At 18.3% G+C, this 15181-nt stretch overlaps 3 protein-coding genes and 5 non-coding genes across 8 annotated transcripts; 3 read left to right on the top strand and 5 right to left on the bottom strand.

Moving 5' to 3' along the window:
* Positions 1–1194: 1194 nt before the first annotated feature.
* On the top strand, positions 1195–4572 carry PRSY57_1418300 (hypothetical protein; the record flags this gene model as incomplete). Its single annotated transcript, XM_012909795.2, has 1 exon — positions 1195–4572. The coding sequence occupies one exon, from the start codon at positions 1195–1197 to the stop codon at positions 4570–4572; it is 3378 nt and encodes a 1125-aa protein (XP_012765249.2).
* A 1101-nt stretch (positions 4573–5673) lies between these two features.
* Positions 5674–8429, top strand: PRSY57_1418200 (DEAD/DEAH box ATP-dependent RNA helicase, putative; the record flags this gene model as incomplete). The annotated part of the gene is made up of 2 exons (XM_012909794.2): positions 5674–8269; positions 8386–8429. 2 exons carry the CDS (start codon positions 5674–5676, stop codon positions 8427–8429), a joined length of 2640 nt encoding a protein of 879 aa, XP_012765248.2.
* Positions 8430–9161: 732 nt separating this feature from the next.
* PRSY57_1418100 lies at positions 9162–9462 on the top strand. The gene has a single exon (XR_002204090.1).
* Positions 9463–10468: 1006 nt separating this feature from the next.
* Positions 10469–10587, bottom strand: PRSY57_1418000. The gene has a single exon (XR_001167195.1). It is a non-coding gene; the product is annotated as a 5S ribosomal RNA (ribosomal RNA).
* An 805-nt stretch (positions 10588–11392) lies between these two features.
* Positions 11393–11511, bottom strand: PRSY57_1417900. Its single transcript, XR_001167194.1, has one exon. It is a non-coding gene; the product is annotated as a 5S ribosomal RNA (ribosomal RNA).
* Positions 11512–12028: 517 nt separating this feature from the next.
* Positions 12029–12147, bottom strand: PRSY57_1417800. Its single transcript, XR_001167193.1, has one exon. It is a non-coding gene; the product is annotated as a 5S ribosomal RNA (ribosomal RNA).
* Positions 12148–13349: 1202 nt separating this feature from the next.
* PRSY57_1417700 lies at positions 13350–13421 on the bottom strand. The gene has a single exon. It is a non-coding gene; the product is annotated as a tRNA-Pro (tRNA).
* A 998-nt stretch (positions 13422–14419) lies between these two features.
* On the bottom strand, positions 14420–14830 carry PRSY57_1417600 (calmodulin, putative; the record flags this gene model as incomplete). Its single annotated transcript, XM_012909793.1, has 1 exon — positions 14420–14830. The coding sequence occupies one exon, from the start codon at positions 14828–14830 to the stop codon at positions 14420–14422; it is 411 nt and encodes a 136-aa protein (XP_012765247.1).
* Between the last annotated feature and the right edge of the window lie 351 nt (positions 14831–15181).

Below are 15181 nucleotides of genomic sequence, written 5' to 3'. Positions count from 1 at the left end.
CATATATTTTTTATTATCTTTGATATTTCATTTTTGCTTTTTTATCAAATGCATATAAATATATATATATATATATATTAAATATATAATACGTAGTTATGTATTTGTGAGAGGGGAAAAAAAAAAAAAAAAACTATAAATTTTTATTAAGGAATCATTTAAATTCTTTTCACTTCATATGTATACTTTCATATCATTTATTTAGTGTATTCATCATTCTTTAACACTATTATATAATTTTTACCTTTTATTTTCATCTTTTTACCATCTTTATTATATTTATATTACATTTTAGTTTCCTCCCCTTATCATATTGTTTTAATACCTCTTTTTTTTTTTTTTTTTTTTTTTTTTTTCTGAGTATTAAATATTACTTTTATATAAGAGGCATTCTCATTATCCTTATCAATGTGATTATTTTTTTTTCTATTTTTAATATATTTATTATTTTGTATACATTATATACTTTTTACATTTCTTTTAAGCTTGTTTCATTTTTTGTGTTTTTTTGTTTCTTTCGTTGTATTCCTCTGTTTGCTGTGTGTATTTTCTATTTTCTTTATATTAATTTTAAAAGTAACATTTTTCATTTTAAAAAGTATTCACCGATAAATAAGTTTAATTTTTCATATGCTTGGATATAAAAAGGACTATAAAACATATACTTAGATATTATATATATATACATGTATGTATGTATGTATGTATTTATTTATTTATTTATTTATTAATATATTATATATATTGAGATATATTAATACAGCTTTGGTATATACGTCTTGAAAGAAACATCAAGGAACCCCCTTTGATTAGTTGTGTTATATTTTTATTTCATTTTTCATATATAAAAGTATACATATACATGAACAAGTATAAATATATATAAGTATATATATTTACACATATTTGTTTTTTTTTTTATTTTTTTTTTATTATTTTATTTATTATTATTATTTTTTTTATATATATGTATAAATGGGATAATTTAAATGTGTATTTTCAATTTTGTGTTTAGCTGAATGGATAATTTGTAAAAAAAAAAAAAAAAAAAGTAAGTACGTTAATGTTCCAATCTCTAAAAAATATAATAATATATATATATATATATATATATATATATATATATATATATATATATACATATATATATTAATATATTAATATATTTATGTAATATAAATATTTAGACAAAGGATGACGTTAAATAATTTGAAAAAGGTTAATACAAGAAATACACATTTAACTACACTTGATAACAATAATGAAAATACAATATGTGATATAAAAAATATAAATAGTATACAAAAAAAGAAAAACAACAATAAAATAAACACAGAAACAAACAGTAGTTTTACTACCTGCAGAAGAAGTGTGAGATTATTGTTATTGAATAAAGAAAAAAATACGAATTTAACAAATAATATAGTTCATTCATCTTCTAGTGACAAAATAAAAAATAATAATAAAAATAAAAAAACTAATAATAATATTAAAAATAATAATAATGTGGTCTTTAATATTAAAGGACATCATATTACAAAAAGTTCAGAAAATGAACAAAGTAATAAAACGATATTAAAAGGAAGTAATGAGAAATTGTCTATAATTCGTAATAATGGACATATCACTAATTTTGTGAAGAAAAAAAATGATCAAGATTATTCTACAAAATTGTTAAATAATAAAACGACTATCCAAAAGACAAGCATAAAAAATGACCACAAAAATGACAGCAAAAATGAGCACAAAATTGATAGAAAAACATGTTCAAAAAGTATTGATAAGAAAAAGGCAAATGATGAAAAGGAAAAAAAAGATATTGAAGAAATCATTGTAGATAATAATAGAAATAATAAAAATGTAAAGAAAAAAAAGGACATAGATGAAATATATTTAAATAATGAGGATATAAAAAAAATAGATGATGAATATTTGTTTTTACAAAGAAAGTTTAAAAAGCAAAAAACAGATAATGCTGTTTTAAGTAAGAAGAAGAAATCTAAAATGTTTAATAAAATGGTTAAAGAATATATAAAACAAAATATGGAAAACAATATATATGTAGCAGATAATAAATTTAATTTATATAGTTATGGTACAGGAAATGCTTTATATACTTTAGAGAGAATAAATTATAATAATGATAAAACAAATGAAGATCATACAAGGAAATTAAATGTAATATCAGAAATTATTGATGTAAAAAAACAAAAATTTATTATAGGTTCTTCCTATAGAAAATGTGATCTAGTAATAAAGGGGAATATAGAAAATGAACATTGTGAATTAATATGTAGGTGTATAGAAAAGAATATTAATCGTACTAATGATAAGAATAGACAAATAAATAAATATAATTTATTTATTATAAATAAATCATCTAATAATAGTAGTGTATTCTTGAATGATATACCTGTAGATATTGATCAAGTAAAAGATGATGATTATATATATTTAGGTATGGATGAAAAAGATAATAAAAATACAGCTAAATATATATATAAAATAAAATATAATAAACTAGCTAATATATTTAATCTAAATAATATGAATAATCTTAATCCTAATAAAGAAAATTCTTTAAAACATTTATCTAAAATTACAGAAAAAGTAGGAACAACTAGTAAAATATTATCTAATAATTTTGTATTAAGTAATCAAATACCAACAATTAAAAATACACAAATACAACAGCAACAACAATTATTACAAAAACTACAACAAGTAAAAGAAGAGGAAGAAGAAGAAAAAGAAGAAGAAGAAGAAAGAAAAAAAAAAAAAAAAGAAGAATTAGAATTAGAATTAGAATTGGAGATAGGAGAAAAAGATGAAGAAAAGAAAGAAAAATTCAAAGAAAAAGAAGAACCAGATATATCAATCGTGTTATTTCTAATTATTCCAAAAAAAAAAGAACATATAAATGAACCAATTTATTATATTAATAATTTTAATACATTGACAAATACTTTAAATAGCACACCTAAAAAATTTCTAGATAATACAAAGACACCTGGAAAAAATATTTCTTCAGTTAATAAAACTATAAAAGAAGATTCACCAAATACTAGATTTAATGAAAGTATAAAAAAAATTAATAGAATTTGTCAAAGTAGAATTTCTCCATTAGGTATAAAAGATTCAATTAAAAAAGATGAAAAAAATAAAGGGGTTCTAAAATCTTCAAGTAATTCTAAAGAACTACCAGTTACTTTATTAAATGCATGCGTTGAATTATGTAAAGAAATAAATAGAAGTATAACAAAAGAAAATATTAAAATGAATAGTTCCTTTCCTAAAAGTACACCAATTCTAAATCATTCAAATCTCACCCCCTCTAACGGATTATCTTATTTTAATAAAAACGAAGAAAATGTCAATGAACAAATAGACAAGCAGCACAAAAAAAATGAAAAAATGCAACTTGGAAATATATATAATACATTTAATACAAATTTTCATTCTAGTAATACCCCACGTGTGGATAATAAAAAAAGTGAGTACCTTCAGATGGAAAGCCATAATAATATGAATGTTCACGTTGATGAAGAGATACAATATACAAGTAAAAAAAGTAATAATTTATGTGAAGATGCAGAAGAAAAAATAAATAAGGATCAGTCCATATTAGAAGTACCAAAAAATCTAGAATATAAGCAAAAGGAGGAACAAAATAATATAAAAAATCAAACGGATTGTACAAAACAGAATGAAACGTTATTAAATAAAGATATAGAAGAGATTGAAAAAATAAAAGCTAATGAGGACACAGAGAATAATAATAATAATAATAATAATAATAATAACAATTGTAAAAATAATTTGGATGAGGTAATTATTATTAATAGAAACAATGAATTAAAGGGTGACACTATAAATATACATGAGAAATATACTACTGAAATGTATCATTTCAATAGAAAATCTAATTACGAAGAATTATATTTAAAAGAAAAGAATTGTATAAATAATGAATTTCAAGATAATTTATTAGTAACTCCTAAAAAAAATGATATGTTTTTAAATATTAATAATAATATGGAATATTATGATTGTAAAGAAGAAAAAGTATTTAATATTGTCCATCATAATAATAATCATGATATTGTAAAAACATCTGATACCAACGATAATTTAAGAAAACAAGCAGAAAAAAATTTATACTCACTTTTATATTCTAAAAATTATGACGATTTATTATCTAATCATGATTATGTTATATGTCTTAAAAATTATGAAGGTATAGAACAATATGTAAAAGTCATAGGACAGATAAAAGTAAAAAGAAATGCATTCTTTACAGATATTAAGCATGAAATAGATTTAAAAATGCTTGATAATATTATTGAAATTAAAACATTAGATAAAATTAATTATTTTAATACTAATAATATTTCTAATCCAAAATATTCAATTCATTTAAATGCATTTACTGATAAAATTGATGAAAATAAATTTCATGAATTATCTGCACTACATTTGGATTATATAGATCATACTAACTTTTCTCATATGTATACATCAGATTCTTTCGAACTCAAAAAAATGCTTTTTGTCAAATATTATGAGAATTAAAGGATATAAATAAATAATTATATGTATTTATATATACATTACATTTTTAAAATAACCAATGTCTTCAAAAAAAAAAAAAAAAAAAAATATATATATATATATATATATATATATTTATTTATTTATTTATTTTTAAATTTACAAACTTTTTGGTATTCGTTTTGTTTTAAATATATAAATATATATATATATATATATATATATATATATTATATGTTTTTATTTGTATGTTTAATATATATGTATATATTTTTTCATTACAATTTTTCTACTTTTAATTTTTTTATTTTATTTTCTATTTTAATTTTTTATTTTATAAGATAGGCTTTAAAAAAATAAAAAAAAAAACATAAAACTGTAAAAATATATAAATATTAAAAAAAAAAAAAATATCAAAAGAAAAAATTTCCTTTACCATTTTAAGAAAATCGAATGAAGGTTATATTTCTCTTTTTTCAATGTATAATTATTTTATAAGTTTTATATATATGTATATATAAATGACTTCACATATAAATAAAACTATAAATACAAAACTATATTATATATTATAAATATATATAATATATTATTATATATATTATAAAGTATATATATTATATACCAAGTTAATTTGTTAATATATATATATATATATTTTTTTAATTTTTTACAACATATTAAAAAATAGAAATAAAATCTATTTTACAAAAAATTATAATAATGTTATTATTACAACAAATCATCTGGTATAGAAAAACAAAATTAAGATAAAGAATATAAAAATAAAAACAATAATATATATATATATATATATACAATTTGAAAAAAAAAAAAAAAAAAAGAAAGTAAAATATAGTTAAAATGATTTTTCCTTTTTAAAAACTTTAGAACTTTAATTAAATCATTTTAAACCAAAATAAAGAATATTATTTTTTATATATACATTATGTATATAAATAAATTAAAGTTCCTAAATATATATATATATATATATATTTTTTTATATGTTGATGCCATTTAAATGATTTAGTACAATATATATATATATATACAATTTAAGTTTTGCTTTATATTTATAATTTGAAAAAATAAGATATAGAATATTATAATATAAACGTGATGATAAATAATAAAGGAAAAGTTGGTAAAGGTAAAAGGATTTTCAATAAAAATTATGGAAGTATATCAAAAAAAAAGAAGAAGAGAAATGATAAATCAAAAAAGGATGTTAGTAATAATAAAGATGAAAGATTGGAGTTACAAAAAAGAATTGATGAGACTTTAGGTTTGATAGTAGAAGAAAATAAAAGAAAACAGTATGAAGAGAAGATTAATAATGATTTAGAAAAAAATGAGAATGTTAAGAATATTTTAAAAAGTGATAAGACAAATAATAATACATATGATGAAGATGAATTAAAAAAAAATAAGAATAAAAAATATAAAAATAATTTAACTATTATTGATAAAAATGTATTGACATCTGCTGAATTTAAAACATTACCAATTAGTAAAAGAACATTAAGAGCATTAAATGAAAATAATTTTATATATATGACTAATATACAATATGTATCTTTACCTATAGTTTTGTTAAATAAACATATATATGCTCAAGCTCAAACCGGAACAGGTAAAACTTTATGTTTTTGTATTCCTTTAATTGAAAAAATGTATCGTAATAGTATTGATAATTATAATAAAATATTAGGAGGGATAATTATAACCCCTACTAGAGAATTAGTATTTCAAATATTTGAAGTTTTAAATATGTTAAATAAATATCATAAATTAAATATATGTTGTGCAATCGGAGGAAAAAATGAAGAAAAAGAAAAATCTATCTTTAGCTATGCAAATATTATTGTTTGTACTACAGGAAGATTATTATATCATTTGGAAAATAATTATTATTGTAACTTGGATTATTTAAGTACATTAATTATTGATGAAATTGATAAATTAATAGATAAAAGTTTTTATGATAATTTAAAAAATATATTATTATATAAACCCAAAGAAAATTGTCAGATATGTTTATTTTCAGCTACAATATGCAAATTTTTAAATGTTATATTAAATACATTTCATATAAAAGATTATGAATATGTAAGTATAAATGATAATGATAAATATATAGAAAGTAATAATGTAAAACAAATATATATTGAATGTGATATATATGAAAAAATTAATTATTTGTATACATTTCTATTTTCTAAGAAAAATAAAAAAGTTATTGTATTTTTTTCTACATGTAAACAAGTAAGATTTATGTATGAAGTCTTTAAAAAAATCAAAGTAGGAGTTATGAAATTTTTACAACTTCATGGGAAATTAAAACAAACATCTAGATTAAATACATATCACTTCTTTTCAAAAAAGAAAAATTTTGTTTGTTTATTTACAACAGATATTGCTTGTAGAGGATTAGATTTTTCATGTATTGATTGGGTAATTCATTTTGATTTTCCAGATAATATTGAAACATTTATTCATCGTTCAGGTCGAACAGGTAGATTTACTAATATGGGTAATAGTCTTATATTTTTAACAAAACAAATTGATAATAAAAAATTATTTTTAAATGTTCTTAAAGATAACAATATTTTTATTAAAGAAAAGTTTTTAAAAAAACAGAAATTGTTTGATATAAAAAATAAAATACATTCCTTAAATGCTGCTTTTGTTGATATTAAGCATTTAGCAAAAAAAGCATTAATCATATATTTGAGACATTTATATATTGTTATGAAATTTAAAGATATCAAAAAAAAAATTCAATTAAACGAGTTAGCATATTCTTATGGTCTTATTGAATTTTCTCAGGACATGATAAACGAGCTTAACATAAATGATGAAAAGGAGGTACAAGTGAAGAAAAAAAAATCAAGATTAGAAAAATTCCTAGAAATCTTAAAAAATAAAAAAGCACTAAAAAATAAACAAAACCAAGAAAAAAAAGAAGACGAAAAATATAATAATACACAAGACGAAAAAGAATATGATTATGAATATGATAATGATAATGAACAAGGACATCAGATATATGATGAAACACATGATAATTATAAGTGTGAGGAAAAAAAAAAAAAAAGTGTAAAGGATATAAGTCATATAGATCAAAATCAATCAAACGAAAAACCGTTTATGCATTCGGACATTCAAAGTGATCAAGATGATTTGTTTATTCAAAAAAGAGTTGAAATAAAGGATGACACACCAATTATGTTACCAACCAAAAAAAGAAAGAAAAGAGTAAAAGTCGCTAAAACGTTAAGTAATAGCATATTATATGATGATAGTGGTAATGAAATAAAAGATGATAATGTGAAATTTAAAATCTTGGTAAATGAATTGAATCAAAATGAAGATCATGATATGGAACAAGATACACATGATGATGATGATGATAATAATAATAACAATGATAGGTATGATCAGAAAACATATATTGAATCTTTGAAAGAAAAAATTCAAAGAGATAATGAAAAAATGAAAATTAGTAAGTTAAGGAAAAAAAAAGACTTTATTGCAGATAGGAAGAAACATGAAGAAGTTTCATCATCTACAGACAATACGAATTTTAGCGATATTCAAGATAAAAGTGACCTTGAGTATAACGAAAGTAGTGAAGGAGATAATGAAAATTATAATGAAAGTGATGATTTTGTTAAAAATAAGAGGAAAATAAGTGAAAAATGTGATCCAACAGGTAAAATGACAATATACATATATGATTATAAAATTGTACATGAAATAATATATATATATATATATATATTTATATATTTATATATTTATTTTATATATTTTATTTTTTTTTTTTAGATGATATATCAGATTTGGAAAACAAAGTAATGATGTTTTTATGATAGACATTATTAATGTGATATGTATTTTTCCCCTTTTTTACAGAAATAAAATGTATTATTAAAAAATTTCTTTTTTCTTTTTTCTTTTTTCTTTTTTTTTTTTGGTATAATAACAATTATAATTTTGTTCCTATATAATTTATATTTTTTTATTTTTTGGTTCGTTTTAAAATATATATATATATATAATATTTTAAAACTAAAATATATTTAATATTTTAAGTTAAAACTTTTCATAAAAAAATAAAATTAAAATGATGAAAATGAAGAATTGTAGTTTATATAATTTTTCTTCTGAAATTAGATTCAATATAAAAATATAATATATATATATATATATATTTATTTTTATTTATTTATTTATTTATTTATTTATTATTTTATTTTTTTTTTTATTGTACTGTTTCATATAAATTTGTTACATTATTTAATAAAAGGAATAATTTTTCTTATATATATATATATATTATATATTTAAAAAAAAAAAAAAAAAAACATTACATATAATATACAATAATTTTAATATATTTTATATTAATTTTTTTTAATTTAGTTATATATGAATTGTTATTAAGTTCATTTAACATATGAAATAAAATTAATTAAAAAAAAATATATATTTCATATATATATATATATATATTATATAATAATATTAGGTTTTTTTTTTTTGAGTAACCATTTTTATAATTTTTACCCATATCTATATATTATATGGTACATATAATAATTGTCCGGCTACTGTACTTTTTAAGTTCAGTAGCTGTTACATTCTTGGGACTGCATTTCGATGCGAAGGAATGGGATGCTATAATATTTCTGAGAATTTTCAATATCTAAAAATTCCCGCCTATCACAAGACGTCAGTTACTGAACATATTCTTCTGGAGAGAGAATATGTTGAAGTAATGATGAATCATGAACCGCCTCAGGCTGGAAACAGAGCAGGGTTAGTGATCGCTGACGTATGGTGTGAAGATTACGGTTGAATAAAAGGATATTTCAGAATCTCATAAGTATAATATGTACACCATTTTTTTTTTTAATTTAAAAAAAAAATATATATATGAAATATATTATATATATATATATATTATATAAATGATTTGTATATATTCATAAATATATATGTAAATAATAATTAATGTATAATAAAATCATAATATTTTGGATTTATTATTTTTTTTCCCCTTTTTTCTTACAACATAAAATTATATAGTATAAAAAATATATACTTATATATATATATATATATTATATTTCATTTCATTCTATTTATTTCAATACAATTAAAATTCGAACTCTTTTTGTACCTTTTTAAAAAAAGGGGAAAAAATAAAGACATAATTAAATTATTATATAATATATAATCCATATAATAATAAATAATTATTTTTATTATTCCTATGATTATTTTATTTTAAACCTAAAGAAAATACATGGACATTTTTACTTATTTCATATTCAAGTTGCTATAATCATGTTGATCAAACAGTTATATTCAACAGGAACATTAAAAGGATAAAGCTTGAATTAATTAATCAAATGAAAACAAAGGTATTTTTTTCTTAATTAAAGAAAATATACAATAAAAGTAAAATATTTACATAATAATATGTTTTTAGTATATATATATATATATATATATATTTATAAAATATATGAATTCTGTATTTTATATATTTATACTTATATTTTATCATATTTTAAATCATATTATATTAAAATTAATTTATATAAAACATTTATCATTATTATAATTCCTTTATTTTTTATATTCTTCAGTTAAAATAATAAAATTATTTTCCTTTTTTTCATATAAAGAATATTTCATTGTCCAATAAAATATTATTAATATAAAAATTATGTGATATTTTAAATTTAAAAAAAAAAAAAGGAAAAAGAAAATTCAAAAAATTATAAATGGAATTTTAAATAAATAAAATAAAAAAATATATATTTATTAAATAAACTGCACTTATTACATGTAATATTATATATATATATATATAAATAAAAAATTTTATTATATAAAAAAAATGACTCATCACCTGGTGTTCCCGAGCGGTCTCCCACCTCAGTACTAGCCAAGCCTTACAGTGCTTAACTTCAGAGTTCTGATGGGATCTGGTGTGGCCACTGTAGTATGAACGAGTCAAAAGTATAATGTACATAGAATTCCATATTAAAATAAAAAAACATTTCCTTAAAATAATAGAAAAATAAAAAAAATTAAGACCTTGAAATTGAATAAATAATATATATATTATATATATATAATTTTACGAACAAAAAAAATATTTCCTTTAAAAAATAAATATAATATATGAAAATAAACATTCTTATATTAGTACCATATTAAAATATACACTTTTTTATTTAAAAATTCTAATATGTTCTAATTAAGTTTACAAATTATAAAATACTTATTCTTATATACATAAAAATTAGGAAAAAAAAAAATATATTTATATTTGTATTTATAAAAAAATTAAAATATATTTAATATTATTTATTTAAAATTAATATTTATTTTTTATGGACCTTTCTTTTCACCTTCCTAACCAGCACTATAAAGTATTTAACTTTATATAATTAAAAGTATTTCTTTTTTTTCTTTTGATAGAAAAAAAACAAATATTCCAAAAAAATTGTAATATAGAAAAAAAAGAAATCTAATTTTTCATATTCTTAAAGTATTTATTTTAAACTTACCATATATATATGTATATATATATATATATATCATGAATAAATAAAAAAAAAATATATTAATCCCATTTTTTTAATACGTACGAAAACCCAACAAATATAAACATATGATATTTTTAAAACATTCTTCATATTACTATTGTTTTAAAATTTTTTTTATTAAAATTAAGGAAAATACTAAATATTTATAATAACATATAAATTCTTGTTTTTATTATATAAAATAATTAAATTTTATTTTATATAAAAAAATGACTCATCACCTGGTGTTCCCGAGCGGTCTCCCACCTCAGTACTAGCCAAGCCTTACAGTGCTTAACTTCAGAGTTCTGATGGGATCTGGTGTGGCCACTGTAGTATGAACGAGTCAATAGCTTTACTTCACTAAAATTTCATATTCATATTTATTTAAGAATAATCATATATATATAACATTCTATATTAAAAAATATTCAGTAAGTTTTCTTCTTTTATATTAGCATAATTTTTTTGTACTCTTAATACATATACATTTTAAAAAATAAAGTATTCTCTAAAATTTATAGGAAATATTATTTCAATAAAAAAAAAAATAAAAAAAGAAATTAAAAAATTTCTATATCATTATCTTATTTGCATATGGTATTATATTATTTGGAAGAATATAGTATTATTTTAATACAAATCTTATAGCTTATATAGGTCCCGTATTAGGTTGATATAAAATGGGTTAAGGAACCTATTTTTTTTATTAATAATAATAAATTTGATTTATATAACTATTTAAAAAAAAAAAAAAAAAATTCACATTAGAAAGTACTTTGTATTAATAAATTTATTAAATATTATTATTATATATCATTATATATATATTATATTTTTAATGCAAAAAAAATTTTATATAAAAAATGACTCATCACCTGGTGTTCCCGAGCGGTCTCCCACCTCAGTACTAGCCAAGCCTTACAGTGCTTAACTTCAGAGTTCTGATGGGATCTGGTGTGGCCACTGTAGTATGAACGAGTCAATAGTTTTATTTTACTAAAATTTGTTATTCAAATTTTTTGTTTCTACAATAAATATATTTTTTTAATGTACATATGGTATAAATATATTTCTAAATAAATTAACAAAAAAAAAAATTTAAATATAAATAAAAAAAAAATATATATATATATCCAATATTAAAATTTATATAAATATATATAAAATTTTCTTTTCTTCGATTAATAATTTATATATATTATATTTAAGCATAAAATTAAGGAACTTTTTTTTCTCTTTATTAAATATATATGGATTCTTATAATTATTCATAAGAATATGTAGATGATATATATAATATATTAAAAAATATATTTTTTTTCTCAATTTAAAAAATTATAATAATAATTTTTTATATATTAAATTAATATATATATAATTATTTTAAATAATATAGAATCTAATATATTATTTTTTATTCATTTTAATATCATAAAATATTTTCATTTAATGGATTTAATAAAAGAAGAAACTCTTATTCTGACTATTTAATTTCCTTTTTTAAAGCTATAATTATGTATAATTATTAATATGTAAAATAAAAGAAACAATATATTGTTTCTTGTATGTATATAAAAATATTTAAATGAAGACATTTTTTTAATTTTAAGATTTTAATATATAAAGGAATATTTTATACTTTAGAAAAATAACTAATATACTGTAATTGTGTTAAAGTGATTAAATTTAATACCAAAATAATATATACATTCATTATAATTGAAGTTAAGGATATAATAAGAATAATGATATTTTTAGTTAATGCATATAAAATGTTACCTTCCTAAATAAATTAAGGTGTTTTCCCTATTTATATATAAAAAAGATCATAACAAACTATATTTATATTTTCATTTATGATACAATAAATTCTTAGTGCTTTTTAAATTAAATGTTATGTTTTGTAAAGATATATTCGTTTGTATACTTTAAAAAAATATAAGTATAAATAAAGTAGTATGAAACACTTTGTAATCTTTTTTTGTGTATCAAGTTATAAAAAAAAAATTTAAATTAATTTTTAATATTTTTAAAATTTAATTTATGTTGTATAATCTGAATAATGACAATTCATATATTTTATATTTAAAGAAAAAGCAGGTACTGAATTTATTTTATAAAATATAAAAATCGCTTTCCTTATTTATTAATTTATATATTTTTTCTTTTAAAAATGTTAAAAGTGGGCTACTCCGGGAATCGAACCCGGGACCTCTCCCACCCTAAGAGAGAATCATACCACTAGACTAAGTAGCCTCAACTTATTATATATACATTTTATAATATTAATATATTCTCTTAATGTATATTTTTACATTTAAACATAAAATGAAATAAAATAATAAAGAAGGAATAAAAAAAGTCATAATTTATATTTTAAAATTGAAAATAACAATGTATACATACGAATATATAATAAAATTATTTCTTGGAAAAAAAAAAAAAGAATAAAAAGTACATGAATAAACATGTATATATTTAGAATAAGTTTAAATAAAAGATAAATTATGATTCCATAAACTTACATAAGAAAAAACCATTATTCCATAAAATATTCCAAAAAAAAAAAGAAAAAAAAAAAATTAATATATGCGTTACGTAATTTTTTTATATATCATCCTTTATTTTATTTTATTTTATTTTTTATTTGTTTATATCATATATTTTTTATAAAGAACTAATATATTTTGTGTATTCTTTTACAAATTATGAAATCGTGAAAATAAATGACATAGAATATAAACAATTGAAGATTAATATATAATATCGATATATATATATATATATACATAGGCAAACCTACATATTTTAATAGGGGTAAATGTAATAATAACATTATGAAAATCTTTAAATATTTTAAGAATAAGAATGTATTTATAATATTATTTTTTCTGTTATCTTATTTATTATTATATTGAATAATAATAATTACAATATGTAATATATTTGTTAATATGAAAAAAAATGTATTTAATTTAATTGTACCAAAAAATAAAATATATATGTAGGTATAGAATAAATAAATAAATATTGAACATATGTTTAAACGTGTTAGGATTTAAAATTGCAATTCTAAGAAAATATAATAACTTTTAAAAATCTAATTACAAAAACACACACACAAAAAAAAAAAAAAAAAGAAGGAAAAAAAAGAATAAATAAAAATAATATATATGTGTATGTATATCTCCTTTTTGTAAAGCTACGTTTGAAGATAACCAATGTGAATACAAAAATGATTATACTAAAAATTTTTACGAAAGTATTTTTTCTACAAATACATGTAACGGTATGATATTTCTGCTTTCAGGATCAACAAATTTTTTAAATTTTCTGTAATCATTTTCTGTTAAAATATCACTCATTGTCATAACTAAATGAACTAATGCGTCAACTGATATAGTTCCATTGTTATTTTTATCCATTTTTTTTAAGGAATTTGTAATTCTTTCTTTTGGTGTGTGTGCGCCTAAATGTTTCTTAGCTATTTTAACATAATCATTCATTGAATAAGTTGCCCCACTTTTATTTTCCATTAGAGAATAATCAGATTCTACTCCAAGGAATCTTAAAGCGTATAATAATTCATTCGATGAAATATGCCCATCAAAATTTCTGTCTGCTAAAAGGAAGGATTCTTTTATTTGCTTATCTACTATGCGCATTTTTATAAAATTGGGGTATTTTGATGCAATAATATTGAAATAAAAAAAAAAAAAAAATTAAAGGAATATTAAATATATGTATTTTTTTTTTTTGATATGTATATATATATATTTTTTTTAATATTTATTATAATACTAATTTTAAATACAGTAAAACAAATTCGAAACTTATTTTTAGAAAATTAATATTTATATGAATATAATATAATAATATTTTGTCCAATGGAAAATTCATATAAATGTTTTTTTTTTTTTTTTTTTTTTTTTTTGGTAAAAATTTCTACATCCATTTTTTTTTTTTTTTTTTTTTTATTTTTTTTTTTTTTTTTTTTTTTTTTTTTTTAATTTTTT

This window comes from Plasmodium reichenowi, chromosome 14 (genome assembly GCF_001601855.1).
Source record: "Plasmodium reichenowi strain SY57 chromosome 14, whole genome shotgun sequence".
NCBI classification, from domain to species: domain Eukaryota; phylum Apicomplexa; class Aconoidasida; order Haemosporida; family Plasmodiidae; genus Plasmodium; species Plasmodium reichenowi.
This window is presented reverse-complemented; position numbering and strand designations above follow the sequence as displayed.